This window comes from Excalfactoria chinensis, chromosome 1 (genome assembly GCF_039878825.1).
Source record: "Excalfactoria chinensis isolate bCotChi1 chromosome 1, bCotChi1.hap2, whole genome shotgun sequence".
Classification (NCBI taxonomy): Eukaryota; Metazoa; Chordata; class Aves; order Galliformes; family Phasianidae; genus Excalfactoria; species Excalfactoria chinensis.
The window spans coordinates 23,311,357-23,336,602 of record NC_092825.1 but is presented as its reverse complement, the minus strand read 5'-3'; the positions used below and the strand labels follow the sequence as shown (position 1 = coordinate 23,336,602).

At 39.7% G+C, this 25,246-nt stretch overlaps 1 protein-coding gene across 2 annotated transcripts in view; it reads left to right on the top strand.

Annotated features, from left to right (window-relative positions):
* The window catches only part of MET (MET proto-oncogene, receptor tyrosine kinase), an 87,407-nt gene that overhangs the window by 53,786 nt on the left and 8,375 nt on the right, over nt 1-25,246 (top strand). For both annotated transcript variants that reach the window (XM_072337474.1, XM_072337483.1), the window contains exons 8-15: nt 27-163; nt 2,173-2,337; nt 3,231-3,330; nt 11,686-11,904; nt 17,329-17,475; nt 19,509-19,665; nt 20,458-20,598; nt 22,822-23,052. In XM_072337474.1, the coding sequence (XP_072193575.1) occupies nt 27-163; nt 2,173-2,337; nt 3,231-3,330; nt 11,686-11,904; nt 17,329-17,475; nt 19,509-19,665; nt 20,458-20,598; nt 22,822-23,052 (1,297 nt within the window). The remainder of the gene's footprint in view (nt 1-26; nt 164-2,172; nt 2,338-3,230; nt 3,331-11,685; nt 11,905-17,328; nt 17,476-19,508; nt 19,666-20,457; nt 20,599-22,821; nt 23,053-25,246) is intronic.

The following is a 25,246-nucleotide window of genomic DNA, read 5'->3' as shown; positions in this document are numbered from 1 at the left end:
TCTTTTCTTATTTTCACTTCCCTCAGAATCCTATAATAACAAGTATCTCTCCTACCTACGGCCCCAAATCTGGAGGAACATTGCTAACAATAACTGGCAAATACCTAAACAGTGGAAAATACAGAAGAATTTTTGTTGGTGAGAAACCATGCAGCTTGAAAAGGTAACGTATCTACAGAACAAACAAACAAAAAAAAAAAAAAAAAAAAAGTGATGCCTTTAATATTGGTTAAAATATCATGGAGTTAACAAAATAAAAATAAAATTAAATGTGCTGCTCTCCATCTCACATATCAGGGAACAGAAACTGCAGTAAGCAATCATTTCTGGATTATGTCCTGAGTGGAAGGTGTCTGGAAGCTTCTTAGAAAGGACTGCATTCCACTAGAAGTCTCATTGCATGATGCATCACTGCATCATCTCAGCACTCTTCCTGATATGCATAAAAGAGTTTTAAGGATTAAGCCAGAATTTCTTCATGGCTTCTTACTGGATCCAGTAGGAAGTCAGCCAAGAACATTTGACATGCTGCGTGTGGAAATGCTTTGAATCTTATCTGAATGTTAGTGTTATTAAAATAATGAGTACAGATTCTCTGTAATAGCCAACCAATTATTCTGAATTCGGTAGCCGTTCTGCAACAGTGCAAACCTTGTTTGGTCCTCTTTTGGGTAGAGCAGATTGGCTCCCATTGGTGTGAACAGAATTGTTACCTCCACTACCAAGGGAAGAATCAGGCCAACTGTGTTCCAGGAAAAAAGGAGTTCTGCAATTTGTGTACATTTTAGGTCTCTCCTAAAGATTTTGTAAAGTTGTAGTGATGAAAAATCATACTTGCAGAGGATGCAAAGAAATAATAGTCTATTAGTTAATGTCAGACGTGAAGTCAAGAGAGCTGAATTTTATTTGTGGCTGGTAAATGATTTATTTTATGTTCTTGATCAAAACAGATAAATCAACAAAGGGATTTAGGTATTCAAGTTCAATATGTAATCACTACCAAGATCTTCAGCTACTACTTAATACTTCAGGGTAGGCTTTATTGATATCATCTCAGCTGGTCAGCTGTTGGGCAAATGCACGGAACACTTGGGAACAATTCATTTAATCCATTTGAGATGCCTATTGTGGGGGTGAGATGACTCCCTCCTCAGAGTCAGATCTATGCCTTAGTAAGTGGGACCACCAGGCTTCCCACTTTACTTCAGGCTTATCCAGTAGACCCCTCTTCTTGCAAGCAAAATTGTATAGATTCATATATGAAGGTCTGAGCCAGTTTTTCAGATTAGATACTTCTCAACCTAAAGTGTAATGGTCCCTGTTGGGAGTAATGCCCAGTTCTCAGTGAAGCTAAATCAAGGGCGAATTCTGTTGCTTTTTTTTTTTTCCCTTTTAAAAGATGGTAAACATTTCTAGATACTTATGAATAAATCACTAACCCCTTAAAGCATGCTGCAAACACTACACTCCTGGGAAGCTTTAGACATAGTAAAAAATGCCTGTTTTGTCTGATTTGGAAGCATCCTTTGAGAATGGCATCTCCTGGGGGCTATTGAATGTGGTTTGGCCCAAATCATTGAAACCACCTGCTAGAATTTTATTTTGCTTTTCCAGTCAAATTTTACCCTTGCCTCTGTTGTGCCCTTGTGGTCACAATTCACGTGCTTCAACTCTCCTGCCTATCCCTTGTTAGTATATGGAGCCAATAGATTCCCCCGGTGCAGAACACCTCTGAGAAGATGGTGCATATCCTGCCACCCTTTTTTCTTGAGATTTTTTAACACAGGCCAAGTCCCGTGCATTAGAAAGAGGAAAGCCTGGTTATGGCAGAACAAGTCATTCTCCTTGAACTTGGTGCCATTTTCCAGGCTGGAAGCTGCCTTTGCACAGGGCAACATGTGCATTAATAGGGCTGTCACTGGCACTGAGGAAATGCTTTTAGCCAGACGAGGTGCATGGCAGTCAAATTAAGGCAACCTAAGAAGTGTTATTGCTCTTTCTACATTGTGCTGTGCATATTTTCTGCAACACAAACCTCCTTTGTGATTATCAGTATGATTTCTTTTTCACACATGGATCTTTAGCTAGGGTTAGGGCTTACTAAAGGATAAGATTTTAATCAGAGTATGTGTTTTATAACACTAACAAGCAAGCCCTTCTCTGTGCTTCCAGCGCATCGGAAAGCACTGTGGAGTGCTACACTCCAGCACAGCGAATCCCCCAGGAATACCGTGTGAGGGTGGGAATCGATGGAGCTATCAGAGACGCAAACAGTTATTTCACCTACAGAGAAGACCCCGTTGTTTTAAAAATTCATCCAACCAAATCTTTTCTTAGGTGAGTAAAAGTTTCTCATCGAAATAAGAAAAGTAATGAATGAAAGAAGCGTGGCTGTGCCGTGCAGCAATCTATCAAAAGAAATTGCATTTTTATCTCTATCTGCCATGCCAATTGCTTCTATTATGGTGCAGTTGCAGAGGGCAGATCATTTCCCTTCAGAGGTGAAGGAGAAGGGGGAAGGGCGCCTCTGTTCTTTGTGTGATTTAACTCCTAACTGCTGCCGAGTGTACCTGTGATGTCCTGCTGAGATACCTACTGTACAGCTAAGTGGGTCTCCTGTGCCGTGTCTGGACATTACACTGATTAGTGAGGAAAATCATTTAATGTGACAAGTCAGCAGTACTCAAGAGAGCAAATGGATTTTAAAATCATCTAAATCCAGCAAATCATAAATATTATGAATATATATGTATGGTAGTATGTGTGTATTTTTACTTGACATATTTATTATATCAGTAGCTCTAATCCAAACCATCTGCCTTTGCCAAAAAAATGTCAGCAGTAAAATAGACACCTTTTTCAGCACCACTGAAAGCAGCAAGTAAGTTAGAAAATGTTCAATTTGCTCTCCTTTAAAATTCACACGTTTGTTTTATATCCTGGCACGCCACAATATTTAAAATTAATTTTCTTTTCTTGTATATGGTTAGTTGTTATAACAAGTGTAAAATTTGTTTCCCAGGAAAAGAACCTCACTGCTCAGAGCTATGTATTTGCATTCACCCTGTATATCCCTAATTCTGGTTTTATGTTGTCATTTAGTCTAAAATATAATTTGTAATTAAGGTTATCATAGCAAATGCATCATTATCCTACTTACCTTTTTTTTTCTTCTTCTTCTTCTTCTTTTTTTTGTTTTATTTTGTTTTGTTTTGTTTTGTTTTCCCTAGTGGTGGAAGTACAATTACAGCTCAGGGAATCAACCTGAACTCGGTGTGCTTTCCTCGGATGGTGATTACCGTACCTAAACTGGGAATGAACTTCTCTGTGGTGAGTCTGTCTTGATGAAGGCAATCTGCTTCTTGCCTACTTCATGTGGTAAATGGCACAGTTTTCAGTCAAAACACTTTGATTTTTGCCATAAAACTTCGGGGCTTTCACCGATGCTTTCTTCAAAGAGTTTTTCAGTGGAAAAAATGGCTTTACATAGGCAAAACCCATCAGCAAACTGGAAATCAGAGGATGGGGAGAATAATAATTTTCAATCAAAGAGATTAGGCTTTCACAGTGTCCAATAACAAGGTTTTTATAACTCAGCTTAGCAGAGCAAATTCAATGACTAAGCACAGAACAACAAAATACATGTATGCCAGATTCACCAGACATGACAAGTTGAAATGTGCTAAGTAGGGAATATATTTCAATGGTGACTGTGGATATAAGAGGAAAATGAAAGAAAAAAAAGAAAGAAAGAAAGAAAGAGGAAAACATGTATGTAAAATCAAGAATAGGTATTGTTTTAAAAAACAGCTAATTGCCAAGTTGCCTGTTTGGCAAGTTAGGAAACATTTACCCCAAGTTGAGTAACTCAGTATTAAGAAAGGTTTGGGTATCTGCAATTGGAAACCTCTTCATGAACATAAATTCCAAGGTTTCTTTTGTTATCTGAATTGATAATGTACAGTATCTTAATCTAAATATGATCATCAGGTATGGTCATGTGATCAGCTTTAATTTTTATAAGGCAAGATGACATTTATTGGCTACTTGGACTGGAACTGTTTCCTGTAACCTTTTGCCTACACATTTGTCTTACATCTCTGACATTTTCTCATCTTCTGTGGTCTGTTTAGCCTAATTGAAGTCAAATTAACCTACACACATTATAACATGCCACACTACTGCTCAATTTCTTAGCTTTTTTCTAATGAAGATCATATGCTATTTCCTCTATTGAATTCTAGTATGTTGGCAGATTTTCAGACTTTTATATTTTCAAGGTCATAATATTCCTCATGATCCTAATTTGCATAATATTTTGAGTGTAGGGACCTGAATTTCAGCTGGATGTAATCATGGCTTGTAATTTAGTGGGTACGGATTTAAATCTGGAAATCAGTGCCCTACAATTTAACAGTATTCAGTGTTATAAAAATGCACTTCACACGAGTTGGGAAATAAAATATTTTGGTGAAATCAACCAAGCTCAGAATTTCTTGTATTCTCAGCACTGTGGGCACAATTATTTCTAAGTGCAAAAGATTTGCTGAAATCAGTTCTTTAGATTTTGCTTTGGATAGATATGAGCTTGCTTTCTTTTTCACTCTCTTGCTTTCTCTATTTCCCTGGGAGTATATGCAAAATTCCCGCTCTTCAGGGACAGATTCTGCATACCTTGCTTATCAGATTTCCAGTCAGTGAGAACAGTGAATATTTGGAACTTGCTGGAGTTCACAATCTGACTTAAAGTGAGAATGTTAACAATACATGATGTTAAAGTAAATCATAACATCGTGTTCTTCAAAATCCACGAAGAGAATGTGTGTTAGGAGACTTGCTCGGGATTCGTACAGCTTTAAAAGGATCTGAAGTAAGGAAGTTAATCCATTCTGCGGCTCTGACAGGCAACTCCAGGCAAACAATACTAGAGTTTCCGCTTTTTCCCAAATACTGAGGAGTGAACAATCCTTTGAGCAGTGATTTCTTCCTGTGCTGCCTTCTAACCTGCTATTTTAGAAAGGCATGGGCATGGACAGTCACAATTAATCTCCCATATTCTTTTTCTTTCATACCTTGCAGTGTGCATGATATTTATCAACAGACAGGAAGAGTCAAGTCTGAGCCTCCTTGTCCATGAGGGTATCTGTCCCCTGCCATGGTCAATATCTTTACGTAGCTCTAGGAATATGAGCCAATGTAAAAGCAGCTGTGCACGAAATCACATCCCCCTGTGTGGAGGGCTGGGCTATAACCTCAAACAGATTATAATCAAGAGTGTATTATGCTTTGACACTGCCCAAGTAATATATGTTGCTCCATTGCAATTAGGGGCCTCTGGCACTCCACAGCTTCCCTCTGTGGCAGCTCAGCTCTGCTTGCCATTTGTTCTGCCACCAGTCTCTACCTCAGGTTTATTTCTTCAGCATGGATAGTTGTTCTCAGGGAGAAATGGAAGACTTAAAAGGAATTAAAAAAAGGGTATACCATGTAAGTGAGGGAACTGTTTGCAAAGATGCCTATGACTACAACCTGTCTCATCCTGTGTGGGAGATTCTGGGCCCTATGTATGAGCAATATGCCAAAAAACAAACTTTCATCCGGTCATTACAGACATACATAATGATGATGAACTCTTTCAAGCAGCAATCCAGAGCGATGCAATGGACAACTATCATGTTAACAAAGGAGAAATAAGTTGTAGTCCTGAATAGAGCTAGCCCAGACAGACAGTGCAATGCAAACCAACTTAATCAAGTCCTGCAGCTGAGGCCATGTATATTTTTCTTCCTTAGCCTGGGAGAGGAGAATGAACTGAGTCATTTTTTAATTGTCCTTTAAGGCCTTTTTCTTTACAGTTTTCTCTCACCAGCCTCCAGGAAGCTGCTTTTGTCAGCATTCAGAAACTCTGGCTCTTGGGAAAACTGAAGCCAGCACTGAAACACATCCCAGAGCATCAAAGGAAAGTGCAGCTGGGAGGTACCACAAAGACCTTGCCTGGCCCGCTTCTTTGCAGTAGCAGCAAACATACCCAGACCAATGCCTGACAGATATTTGTCTAGGCTGTTATTAAAGCTCCTTGAGAAGGAAATTTCACAATCTCACTTAAACAAGCTTTGGAGAGAGCTGTTCTACCTGCTTACCTAGTGGTTTGGAAGTAATTCTTTCTAACAATTAACCTGAATCCCAGCTGCTAATTAGTTTAACCCTCAGTGGACACAAGCAACAGATTACCAGCCCCTCCTGCTAATTTTACTTATTTGCACTATGTTATGATTCAGCCTTTCTCTTTGCCATTTGAAACAAACCAAACCAAACTCTGACCTCACATGATAAATGTAAAAGCTTAGAGCTCTGTTCCCTCTTTCTTCCATCTCCCAGATGCTCTCCCATTGGCTTAAAACTGGTGGCGCCTGACTTAAGAGTTCTCTCCTTTTCCTGTCATCTATCTGTCCCCAAGCCATTAATTCATTCTGCCAAGCTTAATTGGGGCCTGTAGCACCGATGTAGTCAGGGTGTGAGCGGAGGGTCACTTCAGCAAGCAGCAGGAGCTGTTGGGAGTTCTCAGTATCACAAGACCTCAGGAGACAGAGCCAGACTGTGCTTCTTGGGGCATCTGCTTCTTTCCAGATGAGCAATACAGCTGGTAATTTCTATGGAAAAGCACCCCATAAGAATTGCAGTATCACTGAAACTGAAAAATTCTGGGAGCAGATGCCAGCCTCCTGTAGAAGAAACACGGAAGTTGCACACGTTTGCAATTCAGTATTCCTGAACATTTCTCTTCTGTAACATAAAAATAAGTTGCTTCAATTTTATAATTTTCTTTTCATATTTATATAAATGTCGGTGAAATTATTCAATACTGTGCTCATATTAATTGTGTTTATGTTACATTCCACTAACACTGTCAGTATGTCTTGCCTTCTTCAAATTCATCATTTCAACATGAGTGAAAAAAATGTCCTAGCTATTGAGCCATATGTTTCAGTATTTGCAACGTGTTTCTTTTTAATTCTGTTTCATGAGTTCTTTTGACCATTTGTTCTTATTAAGGACATACAAATTTGAGGAGTGCTGCATAAATTCCTCCTCTTGAGAGCTCTAGACGGTGCACAAGCCTTCTGCTCACACATTCAGTTCCTCTGTGAGATGCACAAGAAGGATAGCACTCATTCCTTCCTTTTTCTTTGCACTGTTTCTGTGTAAAAGCAGGGCATGGTGTGGGATGGTGTTTGATCAGGAGCCTGTCTACAGAATAAGTACCTTGTGATTCTGTAAGTCCTGCTAGATGATTCTCCTGCACTTGAAGGTCCTGAGGCCAGTATTTTCTCTTTGAAAGACTATAATAGCAAGTTCGCAATAGTGAGTTGTCATTTGGGGATCCTTTGGAAGAACAATTAAATTGCATTTTAAAAATCTTTATTCATAATACCCATCAAACTGCCTAGAATTCATCCACAGGGTCTATCATAGATTTATTTAATAATAATAGGAAAAAAACCTCTGGGTACTATGGATGGTGTGAGGGATTATTGAAGTTATTCCTGATTTTGTATCCAGAACCACTTGGGGTCAGATCTTCTATCTGTGTTCACTCTGTGCTGCTACAGAAGCTCAGTAAAGATCTCCCCTCATGAAGGGGAACCATGGCCTTTTCTTTCTGTGCTGCATCTGCATCTCATGTAGATTTCTCACAAAGAAAGGAATTCAGTGGTGGGTATCAGAGAAGAGCCTCCGCTGCAAACTCATCAGGTCCCTGGTATTGTTATCACATACATTAATCATCCTGAGCTGAAGGACTCCCGGTCAGTATCAGTCATATTGTGTGAAGATCTGGCTCTCAGATGCAGGAGCAAGAGGATTTACTCCACTTTCTGGCTCAGTAATCTGATAAACTGAAAGTATCATCTCCAGTGCTTTCATCTAAGAGACAACTGGAATTAAAATGTTGCCAAACCATTAGAACCAACTGAAATGACATCAAAAGCTCATGAGCTGCCTGAACATTTTCAAGATACTCTGCTTGAGTGTCACTGCTGCATTTCTCACCTCCACACAAAAGCCTTCTGAATGGGCTTTCCTCAAGTTAGACCTGAATTCTCATTTCTCTCTTTTGAGAAATCATTCTTGGCAGAGACAGGTGGAGAGTCTCCTGGTCTGCCTTTAACCTCATTCATCTTTCATTTCTCACTGGAATTCCAAAAGCTTAGACTTCTTTTGAAAGGACAAAGTGGTGTTTTTCTCCTTTCTGACTGCTACAGATCCTGTAACACACATCCGACTGCCCCTCTCTTATCTGGGTTGGCTGCTGAGAGACCTTTGGAGCTCCAAGATCCTCCCTCATACTTTTCCTGTAGCTATGTCAGATGAAAAAAATTGAATTGGGCGTCGAAGTTCAGATTCTGTAGGTCAGGTTTGAATTAATTGCCTCAAGGGTCATACTTTACAAATGAAGCAAGAATACATACCTTTAAGTGATGAGTCATATGCATTGTACAATAGATTATTATTCCCTTTGGGGCATAGTATTTATTTATGCTTATGAAATGCTTCATAATTTTTACGTCTTTTCTTCTTTATTGTCTTCAGATGTAAATTATAGTCATAGGAAGAACACAGGTTTGGCTTTTAAAGGGAATGTAATCTAAAGCCTAATTAAATAAAAGTTAAAGGTGCCAGGTGATAGGCAGTATCTTAATTGAGTAGGCAAGAGATTGAATTTGTTTTTTTCTTATAGATCCTCAATCCAATATTTCTTGAAAACTAAACCATCATATTCTTCAATTGCTAAAACCAATTTCAAGGTAAAAATGTCATGTCAAATCATGTACCAATAAGGGCATCGCAAATAAGATTTTTCTTGACCTTACCAATCAGTCACATTGCATCCCCTCCAAAGAGTATTATTAGATTTTTATCATTCTCTGAAAGCATCCTCTTCAGAGACCAGCCTGATAAAGTAAAGTATCTGATTCTAATAGATAGCCACAAACAAAGTTATGAATACCACTGCTATTCATTTAACAGACATCACTGCTCTACAGTAGATAAAAAGTCTAATGAATTTACATTAATCAAATAAATATAATGATTACCCAGGACGTAACTGGTTTTATAATTATATATATGTATTAGTAATCTCTTTTTAGAATTGACACAATATGATATATAACTTTACGAATATTCATATATTGTGGAAAAATATGACTCGGTCATGCATTATATTAATGATGCATTTGATTATTACAGTACTGATTCAAATCAATTTCCACACCCATGTGATATAACAAAGCATGAGCTGTGGTAAATGGTCTGTAGCAAGGCATTCAGAAGAGAGAGTACAAAAATTATCTGATACTGCAAGAAAACAAAGGGAAATTCTGCCTTGACTTGTGTCCTGCAGATCAGCTATTTGTTATAGGGGGTGCACAACTATTCCTGAATCAGGAATCTACGTGAGCTGTTAGTTGCATGGGTGCAAGTTCCCCTTTCATTACGGAGAGCTACTCTGAGTTATTTAACTGAGTACAAACCTCACAGCTCACAGATATGTCAACCTTGGGGTAGAGCTCCAGATGTCGAATGCTCAGTTTCAGAACCTTAAACATGTTTTTCTGGGCAGATTTAAGATTTCATAATATTATGCAAAGAAATAGAATTGCTACGGTGATTTAAAAAAAAAAAAAAAAAAAAAAAAAAAAAAAAAAAAAAAAAGCACTGATTTGCAGTTATCTAATTTAATCTTACTTTTCAAGTTAATGTGAGTACATAATTGATATAGCTTGAAATGCTATGTCACTGATTGGAAACAAAGCAAAATTACATTGCATTCATTTAACATATTAGAGAAAAATGTGAACCAATTTCACAACTTCTTCAGACAGCATTTTATAACGAGAACCAATTTAATTTGCAAAACAAAGCAGAATATATATGTGTGTCTTACATATATATATATATATATATATATATAGGCCCTCCCTTTATGCACCAAGGTATTCAACAGCACTGTCGGTTTTACAGGAAAATATCGTGCAGATCAAATGTAAGATTTATGATGACTAGTTTATAAGCCCCATTGTTACTGGGCCACATGTCAGCTACTCTATTTAAAATAAAGAACAATGTAATGTCTGCTTTCAGAGCACAGTGTACGGGGAAGTACTTATACAAGGCTTATGCAAAAGTACTGTGGAGCTGAAGCAGCTCTGTGCCAGAAGTCCTTCAACTGTATCCACTGCAGGAGGCATGAAGGGGAGGCACAGCGAAGGGAGAATGCAACACAGTCACAAAAGAGCCTCTCTGCAATGTGTGTGATGTTGCCCAGCACCCATCACCCTGCCTATCGATGCTTGTAGATGTGCTGTTGACAATATAATCAAATTAGTTATCTAGAACACCCTAAACTCAAGACAGAAAGGTTGATACTTAGAGAGTGCTGTTCATCTATTTAAACTTGTCTAAAACAGATGGGATGAACCCCTCCTCTGCTATCAAGGGAATTCAGAGAACTAACTGCAGTCTGGGTGTCTGGATGAAGGCTGGAGGAATCCCAGCTGCAAGGATTCACATTATCCCTGTAAACTGACCTGACTCAGCTTCAGATCAGGCTGCCTTCCTTTCAACACTCAAGTCCTTTCAGGAAGGGCACTGATCCATCTTGTCTGTCTCAAGAAACCTGTGTCAGGGTGCTGCTGGATGGAAGGAAGCACCCTGGCTACACAACTTCTGATTCACAGTTCCAGGGCACAGTGCACTCCCTAGGAGGTCTTCTGGAGCAAGAGAGCTTTTTTCCCCTGAGAAGCATTGCTTGGTCCAGAGCACACCCTTAGTGGGAATAAGTGCAGAGTGAAGGGAAAGTGCTGCTTCACGCGTGTTGTCAGGCAGCTTTCACGCTGCACTGAAAGGCAAACCCTTCATCCCCACTCATCCAGGGATACACAGCGTGAAGCACGTCCTTCTGTCAGCACTTCCCAGAGGGACCTACTTGTGTTATACCTAAGCACCAAATGCCACGATACTGGGGTCCTACACACACTGTTTTAGAAAGAAGATACATTGTGCTGAACTTTCATAGGCCAATTCCCACAATAGTTTTGGCTTTGAAGCACTTTCTCAGAGTCCTTAATAGCTTTCTGGAAAAAACATAGCTCAGCAACGCCATGAATAAACATGGCGTACTTTTATTTTCCACTGTTTCAGTCAGATGCATTTGCCTTATTTTTAACTTATCCTCTGGTCTGTTGCTATCGCTTTGGTAGTATAAAAGGCAGATAAACCCATGTTGTATTCGCACTGACACAGGCTGGATATTTGAGTTATGGTTGCTTTGTGTCCCCATACAGCCCAGTGAAAGGGTAGCCTCCTGATGGTCTTTGGCATTGGAAATCATTTTCCACTAATTATCTTCAAAATATTTACTTTAAAAGTGCTGTGAACAATCAGGCCAGGAAGCTTGTTTACTTGAACATTTCCTCAACAAGAGCGCAAACACCACTGAGTTTTTACACCCTTCTCCCCACTCTAAACAAACGCTGAGCAGCCTTGATCACGATTTTGCTTTGGTTAAAGAAGAACAAGACCTCTGGTGTTTATTTTTTTAATATATGTGTATTGTTTAACAACAGCTATGTTCATCAGTTACTTCCTATGCACGTACTTACTCCAATCCTTCCTTTCTTACAGGCATGTAGCCACCGTTCCAGCTCAGAGATAATCTGCTGTACAACTCCTTCCCTGAAAGCCTTCAATCTTCAACCACCCTTTGTAACCAAAGTATTCTTTATTTTTGATGGCGTCAGCTCTCTGTACTTTGATTTTGATTATGTGAATAATCCTGTATTTAAACATTTTGAAAAGCCAGTCTTCATCTCAAGGAGCAACCCAAATGTTCTGGAAATTAAGGTAAGAAATGCTGAAATAAGTTTTTAAATTATTCACTTTTCAGTGGAAGTACTCATACCCCCACTGAAGGTTGTGAAGTGCACATCAGCACTGTACTGCAGAACAGACCTGTTGATAGATTAGAGGAAGCCCCAAGGAAACAAAGGCAGAGAGGAATGGAGCAGGGTGGTTTTGATACTGCTTTCATTCAAACCTCACATTGTCACAACTTAAAATATAAAGAGGTGAAACCAAAGACATTCTAGGGTGGTTGCTGACATCAGGTGTGGAGGGGAGAGGGGCTTTCCCCAACCTCTCAGCAGTGAGTGAGACAACTGTAGCAAAATCCGACTGCTACAGGCTGTGTCACCACTCTATGATTAAACATGGCCAGCAGCCCAGAACTTGAAGTGTGTGGTCAGTGTTTGTCCCAGCTCTTACTGTCATACAGTTTTGTGCTCTTCCTCATGGGTGATGTGGAGTTATGTTTAAGAAATGTCCCAGCAGTTTTGGCTTTCTAAAGCTGAGGGAAATTCTGGTCTGTGCACAATCACTGAAGATCAGCCACCAATGTAGCATAAATATTTATGGATCCATGAAAAATGCAAAGTTAATACTGAGTGCTAGCTAAAAGAGCACTGAAAATAGCCTAGTGGGCATTGAGAGCCATCTCTCAGGAGTTTGGGGCCTTCACAGGCTTCTTTGTACAAGAGTACTGCAGAGAAAGTTAAATTAACTTGTGAACCTGAAATTTAGTACTTTTCTGATTTAGAATTTCAGAAAGAAATGGGATAAAAATACAGGGAATTCTAACTTAGGACAAAATTAATTTCCATGGGATATTTATAATTTATATGGAACAATGAAACTTGTAGAGAAAAGAATCTCCCTTAATGGGGTACCTGCTCCATCGCTCTTTAAACCAAAACTTTCCCTCTATACAGCCATGAAATCTGGGAGCTCTGAGGTTTTTTACTCCAAGATGGTCCAATGAGCCAACTTCTAGGCTGCAGGAAAGCAGAAGGGCTTACCTGAGAGACTCTCCTAGTCATGTTGGGTCCCAGTCGAACTCTCTGATGTGATCTGACACCACCACGTGAGGTGGGCAGGTTACAAATAATCAGTCTAGAGGTTTTTTTAATTTTGTTTTTCTGCTTGGAGCTCCTAGTCAACCAGTCACCTCTTCCTCACCACAGAGTAAATGTTTGCCTGTTCATAGAGACACACTAAAAAGAGTGCTGGTGTGCGGATTAGCATAGAGCTGGGAATACATAGCTTCTGTATGGCTCAGTGCCTCTGTGCAGTGACAGCAGCAGTTTCCAGTTGTTTCCAGGTCATACATATCAACCAATTGGAAAGAAACAAGACTAATTTAAGAAGAAACATTGAATAAATTAGATTGGAAGGAACCTCTGGAGGTCTTCATAGTCTAACTCCCTTGATCAAAGTGGTGCTAAGTTTAAAATTAGGTCAGGTTGCTTATGGCTTTGTCCGGATGAGTTTTGAAATTCTTCAAGGATGGAGAATTTACAGTTCAGAAAAGAAAAATCCAGCTCCCCTAGCCTCACTTTGTGCATCCTGTGCTGAATTCAGCCCCTTTTCTTTATCAGCAGCTCTCTGTACTTCTATCAGTTTGACATTACTGCCCTTTTACTATGTGGCCCAACATTCAACACAATTATTCAGGCGTGGCCTTGCATGCACAGAGCAGAGGAGAACAATCACTTCCTTCCATCACAAGTATGTGCTGTTGCTTAAGTATATGATGAGCTGTTCCTTTGTCCGGGTTGTTGATGAATATTTTGAACACTGTTGGTCCCAGCATCAGCCCTGGAAAAATGCCACTTGTTAGACTTGTAATCTTTGAGTTGATGATGCACTTATTTTCTTTACCCAGTCTATACTCCCCTCATCCAGCCTGCATCAAGTCAATATGTTTTCAGTACTAGGAGAGACTGTGTTGCAAACCTTGCTGAAAGCAAGGCAAACATTTTCAAGGGCTCTCATTTCATCTACAGAGCCACCCATTTCCTCATAGGGGGCAATCAGGCCACTCAAGCAAAATCTGCCCTTGGGGAAGTTCTGGCTATTCCCAACTGCCTTCCTGTCCTTCATCTACCTGGAAAAGCTTCCCGGTTAACTTATTTCATAATCATTCCAGGAACTAAGGTTAAAAATCAGGTATTTGTTGTTTGTTTGTTTGTTTTTTTTAGCTCTCCTCTCTTGCTCTTGGATCTTTTATTCTTCCTTAAGGAAAACTCCCTGGTGCTATTTATTGTCAGGAAGAAGCCACTGAGATGAGGAAGGCTGGCTGAGAACTGTTCCACTGACAACTGACCCAAGTAACAATTTTGTAGTATTGATGTCACCTCTAGTCAAGGCACACAAGGCAAATGTCTACCTAAGCCTAATGCCCTGATTATTTCTTGGCAATCAGCTGAAGAATGACATTGGAAAAAGCTGGTCTCCGCAACAAAGCATGAACAAGCCCCAGCTTAGCATCCTCCTCTAAATAGAATTAGTTGCAGTGGGATGCTTCTATCAAAACAGTGAGGCAGCTTTCAGAAATTATATTAGGGAGCCAAAAGATCATTACAAGCCATATTGCCAACACTTTTCCCTCATCCCATACCCACATACAAAAATACACACATACAAGTTTACATGCCTCATGGTCATATTTTGTGCGGTAATTAAGCAAGCTCAGCATGAAATTAAATGGCAGCTTGCTTCAGTGAACAGGCTGTTCTACCAAACCAAAGTTCTTTTATCTTTTTCTTAATTAGTTTCAGAGAGGAGGAGGAATCTTTTATCACAAGTTTTTCAATCAGACTAATCTACTGTGTCATATTAACTTCCATCAAATGACGGTGGGTCCCAATTGAAAGGTACTGTTTGGTTTCCCCTGATGACCAAAAGATGTTTTTGTAAGAAAATGTTACGCACAAGAAAACATTAACTCTTCTGTCTGAAAAACAGACAGGGCACTGTGCACCATAAATGCCAGCCTTTCTTGTCTTCAGTGCCAGCCCTTTTGTCTTCCACGCTACCACATCTCTTAAGGACCCACATCATCACTGTCTTCTTCTGCCAAGTATGTGACTCTTTGAAGTCTCTCAGTGCCCGCCATGCCCCGGTCAGAGCGGTCACAGCAGAGTGGCTTGAGGCACTTCACTGCTTCAACACCACAGAGACGTTACTTTAGAAGTGCTCCCATCTCCTGCCAATACATGAAGCTCAAAGAGTAGGAAAATCTTACTGTCGGGGAAGAGTGAAGCACAGAATCCGCTAAAGAATCTGCTCACAGCCTTCCACAGGAGCTACTGATCTGGACCAGGAAGAAACTGACAGCTTTTTAGAGGACTAGCTCCTTCACTCAGTCCACTTTGTGCAGTTGGGAATTTCTGACCAAAGTCACGTCAAGCAAACAGCCTGTCTGTAGACACTGCAAGCAATAACACACTGTGATGACAGGGTAACCCCTATATTGGTATCACTCAGCAGCCCACATTTGCCAAGGGGAAACGTGCCCTAACTCTGCTGGGGACATCACTTTGGGAGCTCTTGAGAATGTTCTTCAACAGCCTCTTGATGCAGGAATGACTTCTGATGTGCTGCAGCAGACCCAAGGTTTGGGGACTGTGTGCCAGGCCACTACCCTTCCTCTCTGATGGCTGCAGCAGCAATCCCACAGCTTGCCTCTGCCCAAGCCTGGAGCAGTAATGCAAGCAGAAGAGGCACTGGTGAGAAAGGGGCCTTGCTTTACTTCTGTGTCTGTTCTTTTCTTTTGCTTCTTCAGGCCATTGCCAGAGCTACACATCACCTGCAGAGACCTGGCCTGGTCAGGGGTTGTGCTGATACACAAAGCCAGTGCCGGGTCTCTGCATGCTTACATAAGAGGCCTAGGCCTACATGACTAGCATGTATTTATTAATTTTTCACCAGATAAATAAGCAGCACAGATTCCATGTTTCACATCACGTTTGAGTGTTCTCTGCCACACCTGTCTTCACTGTAACTAAAGACCGCACTGGGAAATAACAGAATGAGTATTTCTTTTGGCTAAGCAGCAGTTTTGGTAGAAGAAATGTTCTAAGATCTGGTGCATAAGAAAAAGAGAGGCCACTCATCCACATTCACAGTGATAATGTGTTTGTCCTGAACATGGAAGACCCAAGCTGAGGTCTTTTGAGGTAAACGAGTCAAAGGAAAGATTTGAACTTGAATGGTTCACAATCAGCAGTAAGTTTCCAGACTAATAAGCATTAAACCACCAGTCAGTGCCTGGCTTGTTGAATATTCAGCACCAAAGAGAATGGCTCCAAGTAGATATTAAAAAAAAATAATAAAAAGAAGAAGAAGAAAAAGAAAAATGGACTTTTTTGGCCAGCAATTAAAAAGCACTCACCTGGGATATGGCTTTGCCAGTCAAAATAGGCTGTCAAACTGGCTCTTCTTTATTTTTATTATAGTTTCCCCAGAGGTCAGCCTCTTTCTGCAGCAAACCTAAAAAAAACCAATTTCCAAAGTAACATTTATTTTGCTCTTCAGAATGGGATGCTTATTTTCTTTTCAGTAGACGAGGCCTCACAGCAGTGTCAGGCATGACTCTTTCCTCCTGTCTTGTGAAAAAACTCCCAGTCCAGCCCACATCAATAGACTGTATTACTGTTACTCCCCGTCTATCCTTCTTCCCTTTTACTCCCTCATAATATGCCTGTTCTTTCATCTTATCTTAAGCTAGACTGTAAATGGGTCAGGGCAGCACTGTAGCTTCCTAAATACCAATGTAGTCTTAAGCATAAAAGATCCTGACCTTGGTCTTCGGACACCACTGTCACAATACCAGAAGGAATAATATTTCATCCAAGTCTAGGATGTGAAGGCAGGTTTTCTGTGCAGGGAGTGCACTTTTCATGCTGTCATCTTTAACTGGGTTTGTTCTTCTTTGGTCTGTGGAATGTGATTTTAACAGATTTGTGCATTTTTTATTATTATAATTCAGTCACTCCTTTTTGAGAGCTTCACTCCCTCGGCCATAATCACTTGCAAAACAAAATATTTGAGATGCTTTTAGTTTGTGGATAATATAATGTTCGTTTTGTATAAACAACAGGATCACATAATGCTTTCTTTCTTGTGAAAACTATGCAAAAATCCAAACAGGACCAGCAGAAATTATTCCTTAAACATTTGCATTTTAAGAAGTCCTTATGGGCTGTGTGAGTAGTCGTGACAGGAGATTTTATCCTTTAAACATTATTATCCCCCCTTTGCTGGCCTGTCTGTCAATGTAAACCTGTATTAGTCTGCTTTATTTTGCAGTTGTGGGTTTGTTTTTTTTTCATTAAAAACATTTTCTGAGGTAATAAAAGCCCCCCTCCCTAACTTTTTTGAGGATGTTTTGTAATATTAAATTGATCTTATTTTATTTTATTTTCCAAGGGAAATTATATTGACTCAGAAGCTGTCAAAGGAGAGGTGCTAAAAGTTGGAAATAAAAGCTGTGAAAACCTCCTCTTGCAGTCACAAACAATTCTGTGCACAGTTCCGAGCGATCTCCTGAAATCCAACAGTGAGCTAAATATAGAGGTGAGGCATCTACACTGCACGTGTGATATTAATGTCGCCTATTATCAATCCCAGTGACACTACTGAATTTACAGACTTCAAATACAAGCTCAGTGTTGTTGTCATAGATATTTCCATCTCAATCTCTGTTTGTTTGGGACGGAAATTAAAATAATATCAACTATTTTGAAAGAAATATTATCACCGTAATGGCCGTTACCTGTTTGTGCGGAGACTTTTTGGAGCACTGGGCACAAAGCAGAATCTAAACTAAGAACGACGGAAATAAAATGCTGTTTCTTAAACCAAAGACAAAAAGTGCCATGTGGGAAAGAACAAGAGTTTGTAATGGAGTGTTTTTTCTTAGGAGTTCATAAGTCTTTTTTTTCCCCCAAACAAACAAACAAACAAAAGAAAACCCTGTGATACAGACAATAGGATTGGATCCTTTCTGAATTATTTCTTTCCTATTTTATACATGTATAATTTCATTAGTTTTGCAAGATGTGGACACTGAGATCAAATGTTTGAGTTTCATCTCTCTTGTAAATGTGCTCTCATTCCCATCGTTCACAATTCTACTGCAGATTGAAATTTTGGATTGTTTTGACCTCCTGATTCATAGAATAGAACGAAAATCTTTCAACATTTCTGCATTTTAAACTATAGAAATATCTAACATCACAGGGGATTAACAAATTAAATTTGCTGAGCATGGGCTCAAATTCACTGAAAACAGTGTAAACATTAACAGTCATCTAAGTCTGACCAGGATCAAAGTCTGTGTAAGCTCTTTGGAGCAGGGACCATCATCTTGTTCTGTGCTTTTATGGCACTCATCTCAGTGAGACTCTGTCTTCTGAATGGTATTTTCATGTGTTACTACAATCTAAATAGTAATAATTCATTTCAATACACTAAATGTTAATTCGTTTTAATATAAATTTGCTTTGAAAAGTAAGAAATCAATATCTTGGGCATATCGGACAAACTGTAGAATGAGGTGCAGCTCCCTTCTGGCAGATCTATTTCCCAGACTTGTAAATGCCTGTTTTTGTACAATATTTGCTCATGTTTTACATTCTGTACCTATTTGTATTTTTACATACTCAGTTTCATTCAATCTGTGCTACTACGTGGCAGTAGGTCATAACCTCTAAGCAGCAGATATGTGCGCCACGTATTCCATATGTAGAACAGAGTACAACACAAAGGGGTTAAATAAGGTTTCTTCTTGTTTACTGGCAAGAAGCCTCAGAAATTGAAGTCTGCCCAGCGAACAAGAAAATTTGCTCTTTTGACGGGCAAATCCATCATTACAGTACCCAGAGGAATGAATTCCACAGGAGGAGGAGAAAAGATGGCCAAATGCATTCCAACTGACTGAGCTAGTGCCGTGTGATCTGAAACAGTTTTTCCCTGTTAGCTGCTTGGTGTTTTGTTCAGTTGTTGATTTGGGGGGTTGTTGTTTTGTTTTGTTTTGTTTCTTTAAACTGTCAACAAGCTAGAAGCTGGCAAGGGACAGCCTCACGTGACCTTGGGAACTAAAATGCAGGCACGCTGTCAACAGAAAGACAGCTTGACGTTACAGACTGGCTATGCCAAAAGGACACATATCAAAGACATTTTGAGTTTGTTTGTGTGTTTTTTTTAAGTGTACGTCTCAGCTCATGTATCCATAGGCCCACACATCTGAGTGAATATATGAATTTGGTACTTTTAGTTAGCATCTGACAGCAATGTAACCCTGTTATGATGTGTGTGTGAGAGTGCTGTGTGTGTGGTGTGGCACACACTTAGCTGTGTCCCCACCAGAGCTCCTGAAAGCAAGCAATGTATCATAAGCACACAGATCTGATTTCACAGACACCAATAAAATCGCTTCTGCGCTGCCAGTGCCTTATCTCAGTAGAGCATCATAAAATCAAGATGTATTTCATATGGGATATATCAGTTTATATTCAGTACTAATAATCTATTTCTTACTTGTCTTTTGAGATCATCACACTACTTTTTTTTTTTTCACTTGTCGTTGTTTGTTTGTTTCTTTCCAGTGGAAGCAAGAAGTTTTGTCAACAGTTATTGGGAAAGTGCTGATCCGGCAAGATCAGAATTTCACAGGACTGATTGCTGGAGTTGTTTCAACATCTGTTTTAATTTTTATCTTTTTGGTGTTTTTTCTCTGGAGAAGGAAGAAGAAACAGATTAAAGGTCCGTCATAATGAACTCCAATCAATCGTTCGGTTGTTATATCTAAGATTTTTTTAAAAGCATTAATTTATGCTCTATTTAAGTTCTGTGCGGTGCCCCTCCGTAACCCGTTAGCTGAAGTTTCACAACCTAGTCCAATGTTTAGACGCATTTCAACCATTGGCTGTTGCCTGAGCTGGGTGAAGGGTCGCACTGTGCCTGCAGGAGGAAATTCTGAGCTATTAGGGAAACGCGGTAACTTCATTTTCCCAGTCACCCTTACAAGAGGGGCAAGTAGATGGCACACATGGAACCACATGTACTTCAGCTTCATCCAGTGTCATAAGTCCCCACACTGAGCCTCGGTTGTGCAAGACAGAGCGCTGCAGTGTCCCATTCACTCAAATCAGGATCTAGGTGAAAGTTTGCCTCCTTTCTGGCCCCTTTCCTTGTAGTGGAAACTGCTGCAGTATGCAAGTGGGAAGGAGGAGGGAGCTGCTATACAACCTGATTTTGTTCTGATGTGGTATCATGGTATCGCAGTCCAGTCATGAAACTTGTCCTGAAGCCTTCAGATCTCCCTTGGATTTTTCAGTATGGCCAAGAATGGGACATTAACACATTACATCAAATCTTGTCCTGTTCAAATAGCTGAAGCCTATATTTCAAATAGCCCAGCTTATATTTCCTCAGACACAAACTGACCTTTTTCCCAGAAGAGAGGAACATCTAAAATTAAACAAGTAACTAAGTTAAAGTTGGCATTCAGTAAACATGAGTGTGTTACAATATTTCTTTCTCCTTCCCATTCAGATCTGGGAAGTGACCTGGTGCGCTATGATGGCAGAGTGCACACTCCTCACCTGGACAGGCTGGTGAGTGCAAGGAGTGTCAGTCCAACAACAGAAATGGTCTCCAGTGAATCTGTAGATTACAGGTCAACATTCCTTGAAGGTAGGTCTCTACTATGAGTCTGTACAGACTGTGCCATTTTATGCATCTTGCTTTTCCTCTGCCTTCGGATTGCAGCCATTTGGACTGTTTGACCGTGTCTCCATTGAATGGGATTATCACGTGTTCACAGGTTTACTATTTGAACTGAGGTTCTCAGATGCTTCCCAAAATTAAGGTGAAAATAATTTTTGCTTTTAGTCTACTCCATTTTCAGGAATTTAATAAAATGCTATTAGTAGAAGCATGTTCCACAATTAATTAGGAGCTAATGGATATAATGATTTTGTATTATCATGAAGTTTGCCACATTATGATCAAATCCAGTCTAAAAACATGGTTTTAAGGATCGCGAGTGGTTTTAGTTTCAGTGTGCATCAGTGACTTAATACAGTCATTATAAAGTAGATCGGTCAGTTCAAATTGGAAATGAAACTTCTGTAAACTGATATTCTGTGGTCTGTTCATCATCCTCCTATAAAATGGTGAGTTGTATCACCTAAAATTGTTCAGTTTAAAGTTTAAGATAAAGGGCTGTGTAAAATGTCACAGTTCAAGTGGAGATCCATGTGTGCTAGAATGCCAGGCCCAGAAAATACAGTGCTCCCTTACAGGTCTGGGAGTATAAGGAAAGATTAATCCTGTGCTAAATATGTTTCCATACTATGTAATACTGTTTGAAAGTGGACTCTAATGGACTTAGCAAACCACTTCAGAGTGAACATGTCCTTTAAGAAGTGTGGAGTCCATGTCCTCTGATCGCCATTAAACATATTTAACTAATAGGATCTACTATATTAAGATATTTGAGATATCACAGATTTTTGTTAGTAGCCGGGCCAGTTTCCAGCTTCCTTTCTGATTTTATATTTGCTGCTGACAACTGGCACAGGAAGCTTCTTGACTGAAAGATTCCTGAAGGAAAAGGAAAGCCTGTGCCAGTGTTAGAAGGGAAGGTGGTACGAGAGACAAGACTGTGCAAAGATCCTTAGTAGAAGGTAAATCTGAGGGGCCATTCTGCACTGGCAAAGCACCACAGAGAATGCCCCAGAGAAGGAGGTTTGTTCACTGAATATTGCTATGAGGAAGCAATTCACTTCATTTACTATAGAAGTATAAAATGACAGGAATGTTTTAAGACAAACACACGCAGGAGCTATAAAATTTAATTCACAACCATAGCTAATTTTACCGTGGCTATTAAGTAGGTACTCGCTTTTGGTGACATAACTGGGGCTTGTAAATGGAAGAGTTTTTGGTTTTTCTTCCAGGTGGAGCAATGGTGAGTTTTTCTCATTACCTAGTGTGGTAACAACACTATGTGAAAACCTCCCAGGTTTTACACATAAATATATAAACCATGTCTATGCAATAAAATAGCTGATAATTTCTGTTGTTAAATTTATTCTCCTCTTTTCTTTTTGACCTTGTGCTAAATTCTCTTCACAGATTCCACTGGAATCATTCCAAACTGAAATTAGTGTAAATTAAACTCATTTCCTTGATTCCATTACATAGAATGCCAGGAAAAAATCCTTTAAACAAAAGCAATTTAACATACTTGGACACAGTGTTGACAAAAATAATTTTCTCAAATAAATACTTCTTGCTTGACTGAAACATTTTAATTTCTGCTATTTTAAATCAGCTGGCTCATGTTATTTTCATGAGTAGCACCAACTGTATTATCTTCAGGAGCTACAGGATATGAATCACCTCTAGGCATTTCCCTGGTTGAATATTTACCAATGGATAAATATAGCGAGTCACCAGCAGTTTGGAAACCTGCATGAAAAGTAGAGTTACCTACCAAACTAAAACATGACAGTAGGTTTCATGCTTTTAATTGTTCACAACTTCCTTCTCTCCCATCTCTACCATGTTTCCCATTTTACTCCTATTACTCACAGTTACTAGAAATGCTGTAAACAGCACTTGGCAAGAAGTGACAAGATCTTGTTCTGTCCCTTTATAAAAGTGGAAAGTTTGTCCATTTGCTTTCATAAAAGTAGAGCTGAGACGAGCATAAGTTTCTAGTGGCATGGTTTCCCTGGAGTCTGGCAGATTAGCAGTGCTTATTTTCATTTTCCCTTGTGAGAAAATCTTTTGCAAAAGCAAACTGTTTTCAAATGGTAAAGTCAAACCCTTGCTTGTCAATGAAACGAAGCCTTTCATTTTCTGGGGTGAATCCTGAAAGTACTATAATAGTTTATGTTCATCTTGCAGATCAGTTCCCAAGCATGTCTCAGAATGGATCGTGCAGACCTGCCCAATATCCTCACTCTGACCTCTCCCCAATTTTGTCCAGTGGGGACTCAGATTTAGCCAGTCCTCTTCTTCAAACTAACGTCCACATCGATATCAGTGCCTTAAATCCTGACCTGGTCAAAGAAGTCCAGCACGTTGTTATTGGTGCTGATAGCCTGATTGTACATTTCAGCGAAGTAATAGGAAGAGGTGGGTACTGTGATTGCAAACTGTTGTTCTTTTTGCATATTCAGTCATCGTAAACCATTGTGAATTAGGTATATATATGGGAGTTTTTCGAGCTTTTTCCTCTTATGGCACAGCATCCCATTCACCAAATCAAGAGGACAACCAAGGAGACTCATTTTCAAGCTGTATGAAGTGGTGTGTGCTTGATGAGTTCAAGGAAGGGGGAGCGAGCCTGGCATTTAATGAGATTCCTTCAATCTCAAGATACTTGCAGACTCCCCTCAACTGCCTCATTCTTGCCTTCTTCCAGGCCACCAAAAAGCTCAGTCTTATCTATGAGGCTGCAGAGATGGAGTGAAACTACAGCAGAATACTGCATAAGCCAAAGGCGTGTGTCTAAATGGCAAGGGATGCCAAAGAGGAGGCATCAGTGAGTCTTAAACTCCGAGCACCAAAGCTGTCAGGGTTGCTACACGGCACTGAAATCCCCTCAGTCACTAAGTGCTTTCAGTAAAAGTCCCTGTGGGCCAGGTGGATGTGTACACCTGCATGTTCTCCACAAGTTTCCCCCAGCTTTGAAGTGTTCACTGTTTCCTTTTACTGAAGTCTCTCTATTCCCCTCCATTCCTCTCTCATCCCAACAGCAAGTTGAGTAAGTTTCCCATTTTTCTGATTTTTTTCCCATCACCCTTATTTCTCTACGTCTTTTTGAATGAGTTCTCTCTCACATTCAAAGTCCAAGTCAGTGTTTCTGTTAGTGACATTTATTAAAACATACGCTGTTGAGTACCTACCAATAAACCAAGTGGAAACAGGATTTTCAGTACTTCTACGGATCACATTCAAGAGATGCATTTGAGTAACAGAATCTTGATTAAAAAAAAAAAAAAAAAAAAAAAAAAAAAAAAAAAAACCACTATAAATTATATTCTTAATGTTGTTTCTGCAGCAAAATAGCCACAAATCAAACATACAGTCAGTGTGTTTCCCTTCCATGTATTACACTTCATCATCCCCAAAGCAAGGGTGGGCCTTTTGCTTTTCTTTCTTGTTTCAGAGAAGGCCAAGTAATTTCCCATTTTTGAATGTTGAAAAATATCAGGAATGACACCAACATAATTAACCTGTTTTAATTTTCACCTCCATAACCAGAAATGGGCCAAACCCAAAAATGTTTCAGACACACCCGATCCAAGCTTTAGGACTTGTGCCCAGGCTCCAAGCAAGCTGTGGTCTGATGGGATTTGAGTTGCTTTTATAAAACAAAGTTTATATTAATTTTACCCCAAGCCAAAGTCAAAGCCAGCTGGGCTCTGACCAGCACTTATGGCTGGAACCTAGTGGAATTAATCTTGTTCTCTCTGAAGAACTTGTGTGCACATACACACACACACAAGACTTCTTTGTTTTTGACTGCAAATATTAGTGTTTTAAAAGTGCTCATTAAATAGTACATCTATGAAGGAAAGTCACCATTATATGTACATAATTTGATCTGGATTATTTAATGGACGTGCCTGAAGCTTGAAGTTCTCTATGCTTCCCAAATAGGTCAAGCTAACTTCTCACAGTAGGTCTTTCCTTTCTGCAGACTATTCCATTTTCTTGACAGAAAAACACAGGTTCAGGAAGGATTTATGTGTCCTTGCCAGCTTATTTCACTGCTTAGTCTGTCAGCAAGAAGGCAAATCGTGCTCATCATTTTTAGTGATACTCTGCACTAGGAACAAGACAACGGCAGAAACAATAAACTGCCTCCTAGCAATGTGGTTAAACCGTGCAGTGACTCCCACACCTTTCATGGCTAACACACCACTTTTAATACTCAACATTTTCTATGAAATAACAAGATCAGGAAGATTATAAGGCCACAGTGCCCCTTTATTCAAATTACCATTTACATCACAGCTGTGCAGGTTGGTAAACCAGTTTACATGGGTGTACAGACTCCTGGGAACAACTGATGCAGTGGTTGCATTCAGCTCCTTCAAACTGCTGCTGCCTAGCGCCTTCCAGTGCCTCCATTCAACATATATCCAGTGGGACAGTATGGTGGGAATGGGCTGATGCATAATTTTGTGTGCATGGTCATTAATAATATGAAGGAGCTGTGGTGCCAGCCTTGTCATTATTTATATACTTCATCTAGAACAAGAAATATCAATTATGTTGCAAATAGTTTTCATTTATGTAATGATGGCTTTATGTAATGACT